Here is a 22,521-nt window from a genome sequence, read left to right on the forward strand (position 1 = left end):
TGCGGAGCACAGGCTCCGGACGCGCAGGCTCAGCGGCCATGGCTCACGGCGTTGTGGAGCACAGGCTCCGGACGCGCAGGCTCAGCGGCCATGGCTCACGGGCCCAGCCGCTTCGCGGCATGTGGGATCCTCCCGGACCGGGGCACGAGCCCCTGTCCCCTGCATTGGCAGGCGGATGCTCAACCACTGCACCACCAGGGAAGCCCCACTGTGATAAATCTTAATGTCTGTCCACTGTTACCACAAAATCATATAAATTAAAGTGCACATCTGTTAAACAGAGAGAAAAAAAAAAATTACACTTGGGGACAATAATACCTCCTGTCTTCCCCCAGAACAAGCCAAAGATAGCGGTGTGTCCTTGGTTCTTTCTGACTGGGCTTCAATGTCTGCACCATTGTCCAGCAATATTTCCACAACACCAACATGACCAGCTGTAGCAGCCAAGATGAGCGGAGTAAAACCTGGAGTAAAATAAAGATCTTCTTAGCTAAGCAAAGAAACAGTGCTGTTGTCCATCAAAATAGGGCTACAAGTAGTATTTCGTCACAGAACACAAATAATTCAGAAGAAAAGTTAACAAAAGCAGGCCTTACCTTTCTTGTCTCTGTGCTCAATACTAGCTCCTCTCTCTAGCAATGTCTGTACCAGTTCCTCATGACCACCAGCACAGGCAAGCGTTAGCGCCGTGTCATGATTACTCTCAGTCTGTAAAAAATTGTTGATTAGCTCATCAGACAATTAAAAATGTTAACATCAATTACATAATATGTACATATACCAAATACACACACACACACACACACACACACACACACACACACACACACACACTATTCTACTATATCAAACATTTGGACAGTAACTCTTTTTTTTCCCACTAATGGTCAACTTGTGATTTTTTTAAAGACTACAAATAATACTTGAACTTTATGGGCAATTCTTAAAGCAAGCAAGACGAAAAAAAAGTATGATTTTCAACCGTATGCTACATGTTTTAAGAAATACTACTGTGGACTCACTTTCCCTTCTACCCATAAATGGAGTAGCACAGACAAGATTTATCTTCCCATCCCAAACAACAAAACAAGACAAACTATTTGAAACGATGTTAGTTAGACAGGCAACACATGACAGTGATCACTGAGGACAGAAATGATTAACTTATTGTATTGCCTGGAGAGTTTCCAGGCTAAAGTGCAGTTAGAGGGTACCCAACAGAGCCTGGCATTCTCCCTGAGTTGAAAAGAGTTTGGAGAAGTGAAGGTGGCTAGAATTCATGGGGTAGACTACTGGAGAGGAAGGCACTACATACAGAGAGTACTCCAGAGATCTGCAGAGGGCTCCCCTTGAGTCTTCAGCTGAGCTCTGATCAACACACGTGCATAAGAAAAATTACTGGAGGGCAGGGAAAGACTATCAGAAGGGACTGAACAACACCTAGAGCTTACAAAGAACTGGGAATAGTTTGGTTCCCACAGCCAGAGCAGAAAGACCCTCAAAACACATAGAATATCAAGAAAAATCCTCAGCCATTAGGCCAAATTAGCTACTCTGGACCCATCTAACAAAGCTGAAAAACAAGTCTTGAAATGAAAAAATTATTTCCAAGTAACTTAACTGCATTCGAGGAACAAAGCCCCTAAAAATTTAAAGGAACAAAAAAATATAATATACAATGTATTTTGAAAGACAAACACAATTATAATTGAGACATGACACTGTTTATATACAGTTTACTTCTGACTTATGCCAGTGATAGTGATCAATAATAGATTTAACCAGTGGTCACACTCTATCATAGTATGTGGCTACCAGAAAACATAAAATTATATGAGTCTTGCATTATTTTTTATTGCATAGCTCTGTCTAAGCCATCTTCCCGCTTTTACATATTCACTTCTATTACAGCATTTATCACCAATCTTCCTTATGTTAATATTACTTATGTGTCTATCACCCTCAGGGGACTATAAATTCCTGGAAGGTAATAAACATGTCTTATTTATGTTTGCATTCTCTACCTATTAGTGATGTCTTGCCTAGGAAACAATAAATGATACTTAAGTTGAATGAATGACAGTAGCTGTAAGGGTCATAGAATAAAAGACTATCACTAATAAAACAAAGGATTACATATATGAAATACATATTTATTGTGTTATATAATATTATATTTATTTCAGGTTTATAAGGAAGGAATTATTACGTCTGATTTCAGAGAAAAGGAGACAAAGGTCAGAGAAATAACCTTCTGATGGTCACACATGCTAACAACTGGTAAAGACTGGTGTAAAAAAAACCAAGAGAATCATGGATAACAAAATGCTGCTTACCCTCTTACATCAGAGAGCAGCCCTAAGGCACAGCTGACTGAGGTGAACAGAATGCTAAATCTATCTGTATTATGTGCTCTCTATGTTAGTGTATAGACAATCAGTAGAAGAGTAATCTTTATGATGAAGAGTCAACTTTATGATGAAGTTTATGATGTTTCTAGAAGTCTTCCAGGGGTTAAAGAGTAATTTAGGAAACTGGTGCCAATCGTAATAGAGAATGAAGAGACAAAATTTGGAAAAGGTAAGCATGGAAAATTTTAGAGGATCAGTAAAATTTGGGTTTTTTCCACATTATAAAACATCAATTCAACTGACATTTATTAAGCACCTTTTATATTCAAAGTACTCTGCTAGATACTCTAAGGCTGACAAAGATAAGTAAATATAGTCTCTGCTCACTAGGAGTTTACAGGTTACTGTACAGGGCAAATTTAGGTTGAAACTAAGAGAGAAATATGAACAATGTGAGAGTTGAAGGAAAACATATTGAAAGCTGAAGAAGAGGGGGAGGTTAGTCAAATTCCCTGGGCAACTTATAAGTAGGTAACTTCACTATATTTCTGCATTAAGGTGAAATTAAAGCAATTAATATTTTACAACAATCTTTTTAAGACAATAATGAAAGAATTTAAAGATTCTGAAGTGAGACTTTCACCGCCCCCCCAGATACATACTACACATTCCCAAAATGGTAAGAAATATCCTGATTTGCAATATATCAAGAAACAATTTAACTGAAGTCGGAGTTCAGGTTAAAATTAACTACTGATAAGATACAGGTAGTTTTGAATTAAAGAAAACAGGTGTTTTGAATATTTCTAATCAAGGAAATGAAATGTAGTTGATGACTTTCTAGAAGGCTAAGTAACACTAAAGTTATGTTATTATACTGGTTACCAAGTCACATTCTTGGTCATATATCTAAGAGAAACCTGGAAAGGAAAAAGATGCCCAGAGCTTTGTTAAGAGCTTTCCAGGTCTATATTCTAAAGAAAATTTCCATTTAGCTCACAATATCATAAAATATACCATTCTGTATCATAACATGTTATGATGATTCAGGCTTATAAAAAATGATAAAATTATATTCAATGTAAAAATATTCTGTAAATTACCAGCATGACTATTCAATTTTATAAGATAAAAAAAACAAGCAAGAATCATAAGGCAAATGCAATATTAAAGGAAAAGGCAGCTTTTAATGAGCTAGAATATAAGTGAAAAAATATCTGAACTATAAAAAAGGAAGTATATCTGTTCATTTCATTTAAAGTAATTAAATAAATTACTTTGAAAACTATTAGGATTCAAAGGGCTGAATATTTTTTAGACCTCCATAGTCCCAAATATCTCATTCTCTAACCATGTTAGGGGTCATGTATAAGATTAAAAAGGATGGTACTTTAGGGCATTCAATAAATGAGAAAAATCAGTAAGACAGTAAATAACCTATTTAAAACACTTCATATAAACAAGTAGAATGCATGCTTTTTTTTTTTTTTTTTTTTTTTTTTTTGCGGTACGCGGGCCTCTCACTGCTGTGGCCTCTCCCGTCGCGGAGCACAGACTCCAGACGCACAGGCTCAGCGGCCATGGCTCACGGGCCCAGCCACTCCGCGGTATGTGGGATCTTCCCGGACCGGGGCACGAACCCGTGTCCCCTGCATCGGCAGGCAGACTCTCAACCACTGCGCCACCAGGAAAGCCCAGAATGCATGCATTTTAAAGTAGAATGCTTTAATGGCAGAGTATTTCATATTACTATTATGAGTTAAATGAGTTTTCTCCTGGTCTCCTTAATTTCTCATTAAATCGTGGTGAAACTGTTTTCCACGTTGCAAAAACAGAAGAAAAGAGAAATACCAATGATATTTATACCATTAAAGGTAAAACATAATTTTATATACTCTACAATTTCAGTCTTGATATGTAGGTTAAATTTAACATCTACCTTCTTTAAAAGATAATGGATACATGTTAATTATTAAAAAAAGGAAAAAAAAGGCAAAATTACATGAGGAGGTATTTAGTTTTCTCATTTTTGAGATGTGTTAGAATAAGTTACTCCAACTTCAAGGAAAGCCTTTAGAAATTTGAGAATAAAGTGTCAAGCAGTTCAGAACTGGAACACAAGTTCAGTTCATGCCAGAACACAGGTTTTAGAACCTATGAAGAGAACAACTAATTCTTTCTCACTTTCGGCTAGTAGAGTTAATAAAAAGTTCACACTATAAAATACAGAAAATAATTATTTCAGGGGATTCAACTCTAACCTTCAACCAGATTTATTGTTTCATATAAAACCACAGTTCTTAAAAATCTATATGTGATTCCTAATTTCCATATCTAGAGTACCCAGGTATAAGTTTTATTACACCATTCAAGCAAAATAAAAATAGAGATTAGAGCTATGTTATCAGAATGTATAGTAAAACAGTCCCAAATAATTACTTCAAACTATCATTTATTGATGTTTCCTAAAATAAATTTTGGTAACAGCACAGTGTGTAGTATTAATCTTAAAAGTTTTGATAGTATCCAGACAAACTTAATTCAATAAAACCATTACATGAGAGGTGGAGAGCCTGTGGCACACAAACCAAGGGTGATTTCTAGTTATAGAACATAAGATTTGAGGAATGTTATAAAGAATGCAAACTCTTATTGTCAGCATTCTTTAAGGGCCAGAAATTACACATATGATTCCAGCTAATCCTTGTTTAAAATATTAGTTCCCTACTATAATGATCAACTAAAGGACCATTTTTCAAGAATCATTAGCATTTTAAAAAAGAGACTTACATACTGAGGCATTAAAAAATCACACTTCTTTTGTTCTTCCTTAAGTTAAGTTTTGCGGTAAATATGCCGTATGGCCAAGGAAATATGCTAAACAGATGTAAAGATTAAACACACATGACCCTTTGCTATCTAGGCAGACCTATTTCCTAGATTTTAGACCCAGAGTCTTTTTTTTGTTTGTTTGAAAGCTGGCTCCACTAAAAATTGGCTGTTAGGCAAGGCCTCTTTCCTTACCTGTAAAATGGTAATAGTAACAGTACCTACTTCATGGGATTGTTACAGAGATTAAGTTAAAGAAGTATCTGTAAAGAGTTAAGAATGTACATGTTAAGTTTTGTTAAATAAACAAATGAAAGATCCAATTATTAGAGGATTTTTAATCTTTCAAAATAGAGGAAGAATCTTAGTATTAACTTTTTCATCATATCACCTGTCTGTAATGGCACAGTATTGTCACACATAAACCAAAATATCCATTATGTAAAATCTCATGGAATTTGTGTTGAGAATGTAGAAAAAACTTCAGGTGGATTAAGCATAAAAGAATCTTTGTATTTATCACTTTAAGTACCTTCTTGGTATCATAAAAACTAGTAAGTTAAAAAAACTAACACTGAAAGTTAAAGAAAAAATGGTGAACAATTATTACCAAATAATTATTTTGTATTATGTGTTCCAAAACAGGAAATTTCTAATTTCTAACTATGCAATTATGGGTAACTCCATGAAAAGTATTGTAACTCATATTAGGCTAACCCAACTGAAAAGCCTCAATGTAAAGACCAGATAAAGAAGCAGACTTTTGGGGCTTCCCTGGTGGCGCAGTGGTTGAGAGTCCGCCTGCCGATGCAGGGGACACACGTTCGTGCCCCGGTCTGGGAGGATCCCACATGCCGCGGAGCGGCTCGGTCCGTGAGCCATGGCCGCTGAGCCTGCGCATCTGCAGCCTGTGCTCCGCAACGGGAGAGGCCACAACAGTGTGAGTCCCGCGTACCGCCAAAAAAAAAAAAGAAGCAGATTTTTAAGGAGCCATAGTCAAATCTTTTTAAGTAAGTATGTCTACTACATTTAAAATGTACGTCAAGTATGTCTACTACATTTAAAATGTACGTCGTTTGTTCAAATTAACTTTTTAAAAGTATTTATATGTAACTTCTCAGAAATTAATTTATGGTTGGTTGAGTGGTATAGTCAGGTAAAATTTCATTATCACTATAATCTCAAATTCAATAAATCATGATCATACTTGATGGAACCTTTTCTGTAGCTGATTGATTAATTGATTTAATTTTGGCTGCACCGTGAAGCACTCGGGATCTTAGTTCCCCAACCAGAGATTGAACCTGCCCCACTGCAGTGGAAGTGCAGAGTCTTAACCACTGGACCACCAGGGAAGTCCCTGTGGCTGTTTTATTTAAAGCAATAAAAAAAAAAAAAAAAAAAAAAAAAAAAAGAAGAAGAGGAAACCCTTTATATTTTGGTGGAGTTTTACTTTTGCTTATGGATCAATTCTTGATCCCACAAAATTAGAAAATATACTTCTGGTTAAAACATTAACAGACTAGAGCAAAACAGATTAGAGGAAAATAATGCAAATTCAATAAAAAATTCAATCCAATTCTATAATGCTATCAGTATGAAATGTAAACCATTGTGGGTCACCAAATGAATGTCTAATTTTTTTTATGAGACTAAAAATGAAGCTCTATAGTATGGTATTTGGAAGGGTGCCTTTGAAGTCAAACCAACCTAAGTTTGACTCCAGCCCCACCATTTCTTAGTTAAATGAAGTGATTGTAAGCCAAATGCTTAGTCTCTCTCTTAGCCTAGGTTTCTTCATCAGGAAAAGTGGGTGTTTAAGAGTAGCTACCTTATATGTGTAATCTGAAGATTGAATAAAGTTATTCCTTTAAAAAAGCCCCTAACTATTTTAGGTGCTCAAAAAAAAGTTAGCTCATATAAAATAAGGGAAGCAAGTAAGAACAGAAATGAGATGCCTTTTTCATAGTATTACCAAGAAACATCTTAATGAAAAGGAGGCTTTATTTCAATAGCTTAATAGTACAGGCCCTTAAGGATGCAATAATACAAACACACACACACACACACACACACACACACACACACACACACACACATACTCTCTCTCTCTCTCCCTCTCCCCCATCCCCCTCCCTCAAATTGATGCTTAATAGTACAGGCCCTTAAGGATGCAATAATACAAACACACACACACACACACACACACACACACACACACATATATGTAACAATCACTTTGCTGTACACTTGAAACTAATGCAAAGTTGCAAATTAGCTATACCTCAATTTCAAAAAAGGATTGAAGGAGAGATTTAAAAGCTTCTCAAAAAGCAAAAACTGAAAGACTTCATCAATACTAAACAAACCATACAAGAAGTGTTAAAGGGTCTTCTTTAAGTGAAAAAGAAAATGCTATAACAAGAAATAGGAAATTATAGGAAGGGAAAAGTCACATTGGTAAATGCAAATATATAGTAAAGGCTGCAGATCAACCACTTAAATAAGAGAGTATGAAGTTTAAAAGACAAAAATTGGGGCTTCCCTGGTGGCGCAGTGGTTGGGAGTCTGCCTGCTGATGCAGGGGACACGGGTTCGTGCCCCGGTCCAGGAGGATCTCACATGCCACGGAGCGGCTGGGCCCATGGGCCATGGCCGCTGGGCCTGCGTGTCCGGAGCCTGTGCTCCGCGGTGGGAGAGGCCGTGGCAGTGAGAGGCCTTCATACTGCAACCACACAAAAAAAGACAAAAATTGTCAAATGAACTATAACTACAATAAACAGTTAAGGGATAGACATGAAGATATAAATTATGACATTAAAAAAACGTGGAGGGTGGGGGTAAAAATGCAGAGCTTTTAGAATGTGTTTGAACACAAATAAGTATCAGTTTTAAATCAGTAAATGTAGTTATAGGTCAACATATATGAACTCCATTGTAATCACAAAGCAAAAGCCTACATTAGATATAGAAAAATTGGAGATAAAGGAACACAAACATAATACTAAAGTAAATCATCAAACCACAATGGAAGAGACCACAATGGAAAAGAAGAAAAAAAGAACAGAAAACTACAAAAACAATCAGAAAACAAAAAACAAAATGGAAATAAGTACATAAATCTCAATAATTGTTTTAAATGTCAAAGGACTAAATGCCATAATAAAAGATATATGGTTGCTAATTGGATTAAAAAAACAAGATCCATACAGTTGCTGCCTTCAAGAGACTCACTTCAGAGTTCCAGCGGGGATAGGGGAGGATGGGGGCAATGGCTGCTTCTTCTAGATGCTAGGGAATGCAGCTGGACCTGGATCCAAAGCAGGCTGTCCATAGCAACCAGGCCTGGAAGACAACGTCCAGCTGGAGGACCAGGCAGGGCACAGAAGGCTGGCCACGCTGTGCATTTGGGCTGGAGAATTTAACAATTTACATGTAAGCCATGTGGCTGACAGGGACTTGGTGCTCTGGCTGGGTGTCTGGCCTGAGCCTCTGAGGTGAGAGAGCCAAGTTCAGGACACTGGACCACCAGAGATTTCCTAGCCCCATGTAATATCAATTGGTGAGAGCTCTCCCACAGAACTACGTCTCAATGCTAAGACAAACCACACACACACACACACACACACACACACACACACACACACACACATACTCTCTCTCTCTCTCCCTCTCCCCCATCCCCCTCCCTCAAATTGATGCTTATAAAGAAGTGATCATTTATAAAACTGCAAGTTTTATAATGTACACCACCACCCTCACACTAGTCTCTCCATCAGGCATTAATCAAAACACAAAACTAAATAAACTGCTAACATTTCTCAGTCCTGAAGAAAGCTGTATACCCTTACCTCATTCAGCAGTCTTCTAAGCTAGGCTGCTTGGCATTTCTTCAGGACAAAACACAAGCTACCTTCTCTTTCCCAACCTCACTTTGCTCTGACATTTCATGGTAAACTAATTCTTTTAAAAACCTTGTTTTTTAAACTTAACAGTGTTATAGAAACAGACACATAGGCTTACTACATATTTCAGTCAGCAAGATCAGAATTTTCAAAGACAATATAAATGCAACTGAGTATATATGCTATATTAATGGAATCCAATATGAATTTTAAAACACATCTTCTAATTTAAGTTTAGAAGGAAATACATAATCTTAAATAAGTTCTTTCTTTTTACATCCCTTTTTAAACTAAAGTTTAAGAAAAAAAGATTACTTGATGACATCAGAAACCAGATCTTCACAATAATTAGCAGTAATAATCTGTATTTAGTATTTTATTTCTTTAAATGTGGATTCTAATTTATAACTGTGGCTCAGGTCTTTGCCCAGAGACAAAACAGTCTAAGATGATTTAAATAACTGATTAATGTTTCTAATGATGATACAATTCCAGCTAAAAACTATCACTCCTGAGTTTGGCGCTTACCTGTGCATCAATATCAATGGCAGGGTAGATAGGAAGCATGGCTGAAGGAGAGATGATAGGACTTGGAGTTGGAGTCTGAGGTTGGGAAATGGAAGCAGCGATACTGTGGGTGGGAGTGTTTGACATTGCAGATGCTCTTCCACTGACTGCTGTTGAACAAAATAACTGTACTTAATGAGGATGAAACATTGTTAGGTAACAGTAAGAAATAGTTGTCAGAAAATATTTAAATATCTTTAAAAACAAAATATCTACAGGTAGACTGCCATAGCACTAATAACTCATTTTCCTGGTTATTTCTGACACTGGACAACAGACCAAAATTTAAATATATATTGAGGGTAACCCATTTGCTAAACAATAAACCATATGAAAAACAAATTCCCCTCTTATGGTATGTAATCACAAAACCTTAATTCAAAATAACCCTGAAAACAAAAATATTTTTATGAATTAAAATTAAATAGATATGCAAATGGTTATCCATTATATCTTCTTAATCAGAAAAGGAATAAAAGTTAAAATAGTCAAGTTCAGAAGGAGAAAATGTGTCTTTTACCTGCCAATTTCACACTTTATTTTCTAGAACTAATGAAAGTAGTATCACTGTTTGGGGACATTTGCTATTGAATATTTAAAATACTTCCTATTCTTTTATTAACTGCAGACAGGGGGTGGCCCTCAGTATGACAGCATATATATATATATATATATATATATAAAAATTTGATCCTCACACAGAAACAGTTTCTCACATACAGAATTATTCTGAAGGGCGTAAAATGCTCACCAATCAATCTAGCAATCACACTGACTTAGAAGGACACAATTAAAACATTAGGGTAGAAAAAAATGTATGCATGCCATCAGCCTTCAAATATAGATACTGTTAGTTCTAAGTATAATTTTGCCATGATATTATTTTCACCAAAATAAGCAAATTAAGAAGGGGCTAATTAGGTCAGTACTTGAGATGGGAAAATTCCAAATGTGGCAGCAGTTGAGGGTACTTTATTCCCTCATCAACTAACTTCTGGAGTTGCCATGTGAACATCAATCCTTTTTCCCCCTTATTAAAAATGCTATAGCACTAGTCTGGGCATTAATCTTTGAATGATCAACAGTAGTGTGGATGTATGTTACCAACGTAGTTATCAACTACATCAGACAGAAAACAATCATGATTCACAACTGGATCTGAAACCAGGCAAAAGAGGTTATGCTCCTACCAAGAACAAAACTGAAATAGACCTTATCATAACAATTATAAACACAATTGTTAATTAAGAAATCTATTTTACATGAAATCCTTAGTTCAGGCACAAACATACACTATACATTATAGCAACACACATTCTATAATTATACATTTTTAAGTCCACTTAAAAGCCAAAGGAAGAACAAAGGAGGAAACAAAACAAAACAAAACAAAACACACTATTTGAATCCTTAGGGATCCAGATCAATAGAAAAGGGCATGTATTCAACACTAATATGTTAATCATCTAATGACCTTGATATTGTTACTCCACATTGATAGTTTTGTACGTTAAGAAAAAGATCAAGACAATTCAAATGTACACATTCTAGATATAAATTTCAAAACCATATAAAATCTATGGCTCTTAAAATGGGTTCCATATTCTCCTCTGATTAGACTGATTTTCACAAATGAAAATTCTAAACACAAAATTAGCTTAAACAGAATGAACACCAATCTGTCCGAAAAACTGAATTTTATTTCATGATACTGAACAAAAAAATCTAAGCTTTATTGTTAAATGACTAAATTATAATTTACATTTCAATTTGAATAAGTTCTTTTAAAGAACATATTAGTTTTCTTATTTTTGGTCAAACTGGTTGTTCTTATCACCTCTTCTAGAAGGAGATAGGAAAAATCAATTCCCTCATTTAATTCCCTTGGGGTCCCTATGAAATTGGTTTACTAAGACTAAATAGCTGCCTGTCACCCAACCATTCTCTACAATTAAAAGTAACAATTATAAATATGTAGGTACCTGAAGGAACCATGGTACAGACCAGATCTTTACATGTGGAATTTCATTTTAGCGTTAGATTTCAGAGAGGGAAAACCAGATGCTCAAAGAAGTTTTAACATCAAGCAAGGAAAGAGGGAACTTGACAGCACAGCAAAGGCAAGTTGTTAAGACTGGTTAAATAGGGAACTGATTTTGCTTTGGCTAGTACAGAAACCAAGGAAGATAGAAGATTCTGACCAGCCAAGTACTAGAGAAAAAGAGACTGAATCTTATAAAAGCAGTCTAATAAATGGGTACTAAGGAATAAAGAACAGACATTATGCTGAAGGAGAGAAGGAAGACTGAGCCTAATGAAGTTGTAAGATATTAAAAAACCCAAAGAAAGAAATGGAAATGGTCATTAGTCAACTGAAATAACAAGTACTACCATAGAAGAAGTTTAAAGGCTGTGGAAGCTAGTGTATATGTGTATGTCTGTGCACGTGCACATGCATGATGCAGGAATGGGTTGCAGGGAGGTAGCTGGATATTTTTAATCCTGTTCTTTCTTCTGGCCATCTCTCCTCTCCCCATATAAATGAGAATAAACAGGTAAAGTATTTTTATAATATGACAAGTATCTGTCATATTTCCTAAGAAGTTATAAGCTTTAAAAAATAATTTTATATGAAAACACCTGGAACACATAGGGAGAATTTAATTGTTTTTGCTTGGTAAACAAATCAACAGAAAAACTACTTTACAAACCTCCGATAATTCTGATCAGCATAAAAATTATACAACTGGCAAATCATTATTGATAACTATGCCCAAGAACATCAGGTAAATTCTGATAGCATATCAAAAATTTTAAAATAGTCATTGGTATGGAACGTCCATTCTTCATTTAATTGAATAAATAACAATTCTACACATTCTTTGGTAGTTCAATTGACATAATATAAAGAACACCATTATGATCTAGATTAATGGCCATGAAAGTAATATCAAATTTGGCATTTGGAGCTACTGTGCTTCAATTTTCATAAGATATATACTGTTTTTAAAATTACATTCCCAATTATTATAACCCACTAATGGTGATTAGTAGTAACTTTCAAATCTATAGGAAAAATGTATACTTCTTAATATAAGAAGCTTTATAGTTCTTACTAACAATTAATAGCATTTTTTCCGATGTAGTTACTGTACCCTCTAAGATTAGCAGAGACTTTCATTCCACATACTATTGTTGAGGTGATACTAAAAGAAGACTGGGAAACTTTAGAGCAATTTCTAAGTACAAAATCTGTGTCATTAGCTGGTTTCTTAGTTTCCGAATGTTAGCTAAATATCTCAACACTATACAATTTCATTTTCTTTTATTCTTTTAAAAGATTAAAGTTAAATTATGTATAATCTTATAATATATACTGCTACTTAAACATAGTTTCAAAATTAGAAAAAATGCAATCACCCTTTAAGTATAGACCAAAGCATTAAAAGGGGGGAAGACAGCAGATGAATATTATCAAAATTCACCTATTTACTCCCTTTGTTTTCCCCTGTTCCTTCTTTTTCTGGTTTTTTTTTTTTCTTTATACTTTTTTTTTAAATGAAGAAAATTATTCTTTTCAGTACAGTATTCTTATGGCTTATAATCCTGTAAAATCTTATTCTACTACTTTGTAACAGAACTCACAAAAACTAAGTACCCAAAACTAGAACCATTAAAACAACCCCTAAAATATTTCTTTTTGCCAATGAAGCTAATTAAAATGGAAAAAAATTTCTCTGCCTACCCATTTAAAGATATATCATTTATGATACTATCAAGGGACCACACCTTCTCATAATACAGTTAGAAAGAAACTACACATTAACATTCACAGGGGATAAATGACTGACATACAGTATAATCCAACCTTATTTGGTTTCGTACTTTATTATTGTTGTAAAAGTATTTACGTTTTTTGTTTTTTTTTAAATATCCATCAGGTTTGAAGTCTGATCCATTAGGATATAAAGTATTTCTGTTCACAAATAAGCTTTCTGATATATCCTACTAGTTTTGCACTTCAACTTCTATCAATTTCCCGGTTTATTGGTGTGAATACAGAAGCTAAAAAGCCAAAATTCTATCAGTATTCTGAACTTAAAAAGAAAAAACAAAACCAAAAACAAACAAAAAAATCAAACATCAACCTGACTACCAAAAAACCTAGATTCCCATCTACCCACCTAAGTTAGAAAGTTTCAGCCACTTGCATTGAATAAGCTAATCTTTAATTTGACCTGTATCCATCTGAGAATGTCTGAGATTGAACTAATATTTCTAAAGATACACATGGTTCAAGAGTCCAGAAATAGTTCTCAAGTTGGGTAACGGCAAAAAATTCTGGCACACTCTTACTCGCCTTAAGCAAATCATATTTGATACCTGCTCATAACAATATAACCCACCTGCCATGATGTCATCCAGCGTGTCATTGAGGGTCTGAGCAGGGCTGGCTACCATTAACCCTTGTTGTGTTTCTGTCAGAATTCCTTGCCCCAGCCCTGCCAACTGTGCTTGGCCCAGTACTGGCTGTCCAACTATCACTCCTTGCAGTTCTGTAAGATTTGCGATGGACCCTGGAGGCAAGGGACCTGCCGCCAGAGGCAAAGCTTGAGGCATGGCCAGAGGCTGGACTGGTGCAAAACCCATCTGAGCAGCAGTTTGCTGGGGTTCATCTTTAAGCAAAACGGGATCCACTTGCTGTAACCGTGCATAGTCTCCCTCGGAAAGCTGTTCTCCAACCCCAACAGGAGTTAGCAGTCCCAGATGTTGGCAAGACTGTTGCTGCTGCTGCTGAAGTTGAATTCTTTGAGCTTTAACCTCTAGATACTGCTTTTTTAGCTGCTGCTGAGTTTTCAGTTGTAATTCTCGTTCTACTTTCTGTAGTTCCTCCAAAATCTTTTGTTTCTTCTGAATTTGTTCCTCCCTTGTTTTGTTCAGCTCCTCGATCTTCTCCTTGGTAAGTTGGTCAGCATGAGCCAGTTCCAAGGACTGCAGCTGTGCATTCTTTTCTATGGCTTCTTTTATCCTCTGTTCCAGTTCTGTTAACTTTCCCTGAGCCTCTTCTACAATGCTCTCTGGAGACTGATTGGTGATGTAACCCTGTACATCCTGGCTGTTTGCTGGCAAATGGCTGCTGGACTTTTGTTTAGAAGCAGCTGTGTGAAAAAGAAACCCCCTCAGAAGTGCACATGAATGGCATCCTCATTACAGAGTTACTGTTGGGAGGTTTAGTGCCAACAGTTATGCACCAAGTTATTATATCCATAGAAGGTGAAAATGCACTGTTAAGGAGTTAAAAACAAATCCACCTTCTTTATCATAAATATAAAATGTATGTATTTTATGTGCATAGAGTAATCTTTGGAAAATTAATTTCAGAATTTTAAAAATATCACATGGTTAAAATTAGACAATAGAGGGATGCAGGTTTGTGATATCTAAGTGGTACAATTAAAGTAAAATCTAAGGCTATGTGTAGATAGATACCTCATCTGGTCATAAAGATGTAAAAACTTATCATAAGAACAGAAAAATCATGCTAAATTATTAAGATGTAGGGAAAACTTAAACCTCTAAGTCAAGGTTTTTCTACATTTAATAGTCTGTGCCTTTTAAACACACACACATACACACAAAGAGTACTCAGACCACTGAGAAGTACCAGGAAATTAAAATCCAACTAAAATATATGTTTTTGTTGGGGCCTACCATCTTCAAGACTGATAAAGGTAAGATAGAAATTCACATATTCACAAAGCTACCTGGCCAGTAGAGAACTGGGATTCAGTTTCCCTGGAAGAAAAGATGCTGAACTATGACATCCACTGTATCTTCTGACAGCCAGGTGAATAAACATATCTGGCTATCGGTATAGCAATCATTTGCTTGCTATACCAACTGAAAAAGGTGCCAAGGCTCTAGATTGGTAGTGGTGATTGAAAAGAACTGGTGGAAATACTTAGTATTCTTGTTGGTAAAATAATATAGGTAGCCAAAAACCAAAAAATTAAAACCACATTGGTTCCTCAGGTAGAACTTTCTAAAAGGAAAAAACTGATTCAAACTGGTAGCTGTAATCTTTTGGGACATAACTTATGAACATGCATGATGTAACTTCCACAAATCAAATATGGACCTCAGAGTTCTAGAGCAACAAACAACCATATCTGAAGTAACTTTGAATTCTTGGTTGAGAAAAGGTATTCCAGATATAAAATCTATATTAAAACCAGTTATTCTAAAATAAAATTTAATTTTGATCTAGCTTATAAATCTTATGCCTCATATCACTACAGAAATTTTAGTAATTTACAAAAATGTCACCCAATTATACGCAGCCTAACATTTTAACATGAATAGAAATGACTAGTTATTAGAGGAAATCATGGATAATCAGAATTGCATCAAAGATGAGCATCTGAATTTCTACTGCTAATACTTCTGATTCCAGCACAAATTAGTGTTCTTAACTATGTTCTCTCCCAATAACATGCTTTTTTCATTGTTAAAAAAAAAACCCTTCAATTATGCCGACCTAGTAAAATTCATTTTTTGTGGAATAATAATTTTAAATGGCTAGTTTTTGGTTTTTTTTTTGCAATCTTATCATTTTTACTTGGACAACTTGTTAAGTCTTTAGAAGTACAACTGACCTTTATTCCTGATGGGAAGAGTAGTGGCAACATTGGCAGGTGGTTTGTCAGGCTCCTGAGGTGGGACAACCATGGGCAGTGCTTGAACTGGTACACGAGGAGCCTAAGACAAATGAAACTGATTATATATCTGCTTTTCCTACACCTTCCATTACATAATTTGCTTTACATGAAGAATAAGTTACAAAGATCCATTCAAAATATTTTTTCATATTACAATCTCAAGTGACATATTTACTTAAAATGTGCTGGTATCAAATTATTTTCCATGACTTTTTTTTTTCCGGCCATGCCGCACAGCTTGCGGGATGGGATCTTAGTTCCCCAACCAAGGATTGAACCTAGGACCCAGCAGTGAAAGCACTGAGTCCCAACCACTGGACGCCAGGGAATTCCCTCCATGACATTTTTTTAATGAACTTTGAAATCAAAAGATTATTCTGGCCACAGTAAGAAAGCAAAGCAAAATCATATCAATCTAGAATCTGAATATTACACCAGATGTTCATTAACCATATCAAGTATGTTATCTATAAAAATAACTACATATTATAACAAAAAACAATCTAGTTTAACCTTGAACTATGACCGAAAAAGGGAAAAAGATGATATAACATAAAATGCTTTAGTTTAGAAGCTTACCCTATTTAAATCGTGGGATGGGGGTGTTAACTGAGTGACATCTGGTGGAGGGGCTGAAAGCAAGTTATTAGGATAGTCCAAAAGATAGCAAACAACGCTTGTATGACCACCTTTTGCTGCTTCTATCAACATAGTCGAGCCATCCTAAAAGAGTGAATATGGAAGGGGAAAATTTTTTTTTTTAAAGTTAATTTACAGAAACATTAAGGAAGATATAGCCAACAGGCCCCAGACACATTAAAGTTTTAGGTTTGGTAAAGAACGTTTTTCTCTAAAAACAGAAGAAAATGAACACATTTAGAATGCCAATACAAGTGGAACTTATAGATAATAATTTGTTATGCTCAAGAGTGAAGATTAATTCACAATGCTACCTGAAATATTTGAGTTACATACTTTTAAACGGTGAGTAGGATCTGCCCCATGAGCCAAAAGTAGTTCCACCACTGCCAGATGACCCCCTGCACAAGCCAGGGATAGTACAGTATGGTCATTGTTAGCTGTGGTTCTATTCACATTTGCTCCTAAAACAGACAAGGCATGAAAAATCATGTTAATAGAGTGTTGTTTCTTAAATTATGGTAAACTTCAAAATCGAAGAGTAGAGAGAACAGTATAATGAAGCCCCACATACCCATTACCCAGCTTCAATGATTATAAACATGGCCAATCTCATTTCACATATACCCACATCCATTCTCCTCTCCCATCTTGAATTATTCTAAAACAAATCCCAGACAAACATGATATAATTTCACCCATAAATGTTTCAGTATGTACCATTAAAAGATAATGATAAAAGTATATATTATTCCTAATATAATCACTGTTTTAAAAAAGTAAAATATAAAATTTTATCTACATTTTAATATCTTCAGTGGGAAAGATGACTAAAAACCAATAAAAAATAAACCACACTGCCCTCTATGGGCCAAATATGGAAGGAATTAACAAAAAGTAGTAAGTAACAGTAGTATAATCTTTTTTCATTGGGAAATATCTGAGAATGAAAACAGGTTTATTTTCCCCTAAATATGAATTCAACCCTGATTTGGAGCACTGTGCTATGCATGTGGGAAATGTAAATAAAATACCAGGAAGAAACTGGAATCAGATTCATTAAAATTAAGCAGGGGCTTCCCTGGTGGCGCAGTGGTTGAGAGTCCGCCTGCCGATGCAGGCGACACGGGTTTGTGCCCCGGTCTCGGAAGATCCCACACGCCGCGGAGCGGCTAGGCCCGTGAGTCATGGCCGCTGAGCCTGCGCGTCCGGAGCCTGTGCTCCGCAACGGGAGAGGCCACAACAGTGAGAGGCCCGCGTACCGCAAAAAAAAAAAAAAAAAAAAAAAAATTAACCAAAGAAGAGAGGAGATAATAACTGAAAATAATTTCATTCTTGAGAATACCATGTCTTATTTATAAACATATAACACAAGGAAGTGTTCAAATTGCCTAAAATACTTTTTTTTTTGCCTAAAATACATTGACCGGTAAGTTATTTCTGATTTATTTTCTTTACCTACAAACGATTTCAAACTTTAGTATTTTTGGTAAGAAGGAAATGGCATATGTTGCCTTTTTAATTGTATATGGTCTACACAGTCTCACTTTTACTAATGTTGAATCAAAAGTAAAATCTTTAATCGCCTATACTTAAGAATATAATGAAATCTCTAATCTTCTATACTTAAGTTCATGAAAAACTTCAACTTATACAGTGAATACCTAAAAAGTAATTTAAAGGAAGTAATAATATGCTACCTTTGTTATTAAGGATTTTGGTATTCAAAGTAGAATAAATGACCATGAATGAAAATGCATTTTTGGCATGTTTGTTCCTTTTCAATTTTGATTTTTTTGGAAGGTGCTATATTTATGACCACCTCTCTATATTTTACAAAGAAGGAAACTTAGGCCCAAGGAAATATAAAGAAGAAAAGTGACTTGCCCTCAAATTAATCAGTGGCAGAAACAACATAAAAATCCAGGTTTCGAGATATATTATTACATGAACAGAAAAGACTTCAAGGTATCTAAACCCTCAAAGTTTTTTACATGAGAAATTTTTCTGTATTGAAATGTTTTTTAACAAGGGTGGTATTCGGTATCAGAACTCTTCACAGTTTGGAATGGTTCTATGTGTTGCAGGATGTTTATCAACTACCCACTCACAAAAATCTCAGTAGCATCCCTCCACCACGTGACACCTCCAAAATGTCCTTTACCTGTAAATCTCTTAATACCCAAGGGCAGGGGATAGATACCTGTGGAAAAAAAATTACTGCCTTACACAAACCTACCTTTACTAATTAGGAACTGAACGGTACAAACATGACCAGCTCTTGCAGCTTTCATTAAAGGAGTTCTTCCACCTTCAGATTCATGCTCCTGTTTAAAAAACACAGACTTACTTGATATTTAATTTCTAATGAACAATTATTCCTTTTCATGAAAATCAAAAGGAAGAGAACGGAACTAATTTCAGAATCTAAATATATTAAATAACATGCTTTGAAGTAAATCAAGGAATACATTCTTTAAACAATCTCAAATTAGAAACATGTTCTATGGAAATATAGATAAATTAAGAACTGGAGTTATATTCATGTGATCGTTACACCCTCATCTAAATCCATCTGGGTAATTTTTCCTTCTCTCTACAAAAAGGACTGTGGAACTTGAACAATGAATGGCACTCTAGCACAGCCCTCTCCAAACAATCAACATTATCCTAATCCGCTACAAGTGATTTTCTTTTCATAAGTTTGTATCCTACGTGTATGAATTTCTCTAAGTATATCACTCTCTGCCTTTACAGGCTTCCCATTATCTCTATTTTACCTTACATAAAAATAACAAGGCTAATGATATTTAATACCATCAATTATAAGATATTACTAGAGATTTCTGGGTTTCAAAAGGATAGAGAAGCAGCTGCATTTTTGCAATTCAGAATATCAGCATAGGAAAAATTTTCAGATCTTACAGTATAAAGGTTTGAGAAAAAAACACCTTTTATAAAGCATTTTATATGTCAATAGTTTTTACACTTACATCTGATGATTTTTCTCTTAAGTCATATACTAAGTTGTTTTAATTGCAATTAACTAAGCAAGATTACATTGCTGTATGTTTCACAGTCACTGTAGTAAACACTGGAAATTTAGTTCCTAAGCTGAAGAAGCTCAAAACCTAATAAGAGGAATATACGCATGACTAGCTAGAATACAATGTGCGTCATAAGTTCTCCAAGAGTTGTACCAACACAGACAGAGCTGAAGGAGGCCACAATAGTAATCTAATTTAACCCTCTCCTTTCATAAATGAGGAAAGAGAAGTTAAGTAAAGTTTAAGTTAAGAAACCAGTTAATTGAGGAGCCTCTTTCTGCCTGCATGTGAGTTTCTGTCATAAACTATGAACTTCTACAGGAAAACACATTTGCTTATTAATCTCAGCCCCATGAACACACGGGTGCTTATGTTTTAACTAAAACCTACCCTTCTTACTCCCTCACAGGCTAAACTGGAAGAATGACTATTTTCCCCACACACAATTGCTTTATTCTTCCCTACCTCTCAGGTTGTACTCATACTATTTCTTCCAACTGGAGTATCTCTTTTGTAATAACAGCACAGTATCTACCTTTCTAAACCTTACCCAGCCCCAAACATAACATCTCAGGTGACATCTTCACCTCTTCTGAGCTTTTTTACTGTCTGTCCTTTCCCTATGACATCTTTTTGTAATCTACCTTAAAATGACCTCAGTAGGGACTTCCCTGGGGGCGCAGTGGTTAAGAATCCGCCTGCCAATGCAGGGGACACGGGTTCGAGCCCTGGTCCGGGAAGACCCCACATGCCGTGGAGCAACTAAGCCCGTGTGCCACAACTACTGAGCCTCAGTGCCACAACTACTGAAGCCCATGCACCTAGAGCCTGTGCTCCGCAACAAGAGAAGCCAGTACAATGAGAAGCCCACGCACTGCAACAAAGAGTAGCCCCCACTCGCTGCAACTAGAGAAAGCCGTGCGCAGCAACGAAGACCCAACGCGGCCCAAAATAAATAAATAAATAAATATTTTTTTAAAATGACCTCAGTATTTCATCCTTCTCACTAAATAAAAAGTTATTTGAGGGAAAATATTATTTACTGAATACTTATCTTTTTAACTCCTTTATTTAATAATGCTTTGAATGGTACAGGTACAATTTATTTCCTAAACTACAGTGAAATGCCTCTAAGCCATATTTGCCTTTTTTTTTTTTTTTGTGGTATGCGGGCCTCCCTCTGTTGTGGCCTCTCCCGTTGCGGAGCACAGGCTCCGGACGCGCAGGCTCAGCGGCCATGGCTCACGGGCCCAGCCGCTCCGCGGCACGCGGGATCCTCCCAGACCGGGGCGCGAACCCGGTTCCCCTGCATCGGCAGGCGGACGCGCAACTACTGCGCCACCAGGGAAGCCCCATATTTGCCTTTTTATGACAAATCAGAAAAGCTTCTAAAAATAGCTAAGTACTTAAGAGAAAATTTGTATTAATTATTATGATTAATTATTAACATATCAAACACAAAATTTTCCCTTTTTTGTAGGGGAAAAGGGGTAGTAGACTGGATAGTCCTGCTAACAAGGAAAATAAGAATGGACACCAAACAGCATAGGAAAAAAATATGACTAAATGAGATAAAGAATGGCAAAAAGGCCAACATAAAATTAGAAGTAAAGAAATATCTTTTGTCTATAATCTCCTTTCAATTAATTTCTTGTCTTAGCTTTAAATATTAAGATTTAGAAAGTGACATAGCTTACCAGATCTGCTCCTGCCTGAAGTAAGACATCTGCTACATCGGTATGACCATTTTCACAGGCGTATGTTAGTGCTGTATCCCCTGTTGCTGTTGTTGCATGAACATTAGCTCCTGCAGTAGTGTTAGATACACAGCCTTAATAAAAGAATCATAAGACACAAATGTGGATACTGAAATTTCTTCTAGATAAGCCATATCTCCTCAAATTAGACAAAACAGCCTTATCCATTTCTAGAAATAGAGAATATTGTCAGCATCTTTAAAAGCAAAAAAGAAAAAAAATTAGAAATAGATTACTGCTTAAAATTAAAACTGCAGATTTTTCAAACAGCAATAAGGTAAATTATTTATTCAGAATACACTAAAAAATTTATCACATTATTTTTCTGTACACATTCAGTGCATCATACATCAAAAAAAAGCCATTTGCATTGTAATATTTTTACTTAAATAAATCATGTAAAAAAAACTCCCAAATGCAAAAATGCCTACCTGCAGCTAATAAGTATTTAACTAACTCCAAATGACCCTCTTGAGCAGCTTCCATTAAAGGGGTAGAACACCCTAGTTCTATATCAGCTCCTGCCTTAATTAGAAAGTCTGCCACTTCCAGAAAGCCTCCACAGCAAGCCAAAGTCAAGGCAGTTTCTTGAGTTTCTTCTGTCTGTGCATTGATATTTGCTCCTAAAATAAAGATTCTAATTATTTAAAGAAAGTCATTAACTTATTCCAGAGATAAGCAAAACATGATTATTTCCTAGTAAACTA

The 22,521-nt window shown here is 35.7% G+C and overlaps 1 protein-coding gene across 10 annotated transcripts in view; it reads right to left on the bottom strand.

Annotated features, from left to right (window-relative positions):
* Window positions 1-22,521, bottom strand: part of ANKRD17 (ankyrin repeat domain 17) — a 164,422-nt gene that overhangs the window by 51,938 nt on the left and 89,963 nt on the right. For 3 of the 10 annotated variants that reach the window (XM_028491899.2, XM_007126246.4, XM_007126242.4), the window contains exons 9-18: window positions 22,246-22,437; window positions 21,755-21,888; window positions 19,250-19,337; window positions 17,347-17,474; window positions 16,951-17,094; window positions 16,309-16,411; window positions 14,059-14,811; window positions 9,614-9,762; window positions 597-708; window positions 319-464 (exon numbers count right to left, since the gene is read on the bottom strand). In XM_028491899.2, the coding sequence (XP_028347700.1) occupies window positions 319-464; window positions 597-708; window positions 9,614-9,762; window positions 14,059-14,811; window positions 16,309-16,411; window positions 16,951-17,094; window positions 17,347-17,474; window positions 19,250-19,337; window positions 21,755-21,888; window positions 22,246-22,437 (1,949 nt within the window). The remainder of the gene's footprint in view (window positions 1-318; window positions 465-596; window positions 709-9,613; window positions 9,763-14,058; window positions 14,812-16,308; window positions 16,412-16,950; window positions 17,095-17,346; window positions 17,475-19,249; window positions 19,338-21,754; window positions 21,889-22,245; window positions 22,438-22,521) is intronic. The other 7 variants (XM_055086023.1, XM_024115383.3, XM_007126247.4 and 4 more) reach the window with 6 other exon arrangements.

This window comes from Physeter macrocephalus, chromosome 7, assembly GCF_002837175.3.
Source record: "Physeter macrocephalus isolate SW-GA chromosome 7, ASM283717v5, whole genome shotgun sequence".
Classification (NCBI taxonomy): Eukaryota; Metazoa; Chordata; class Mammalia; order Artiodactyla; family Physeteridae; genus Physeter; species Physeter macrocephalus.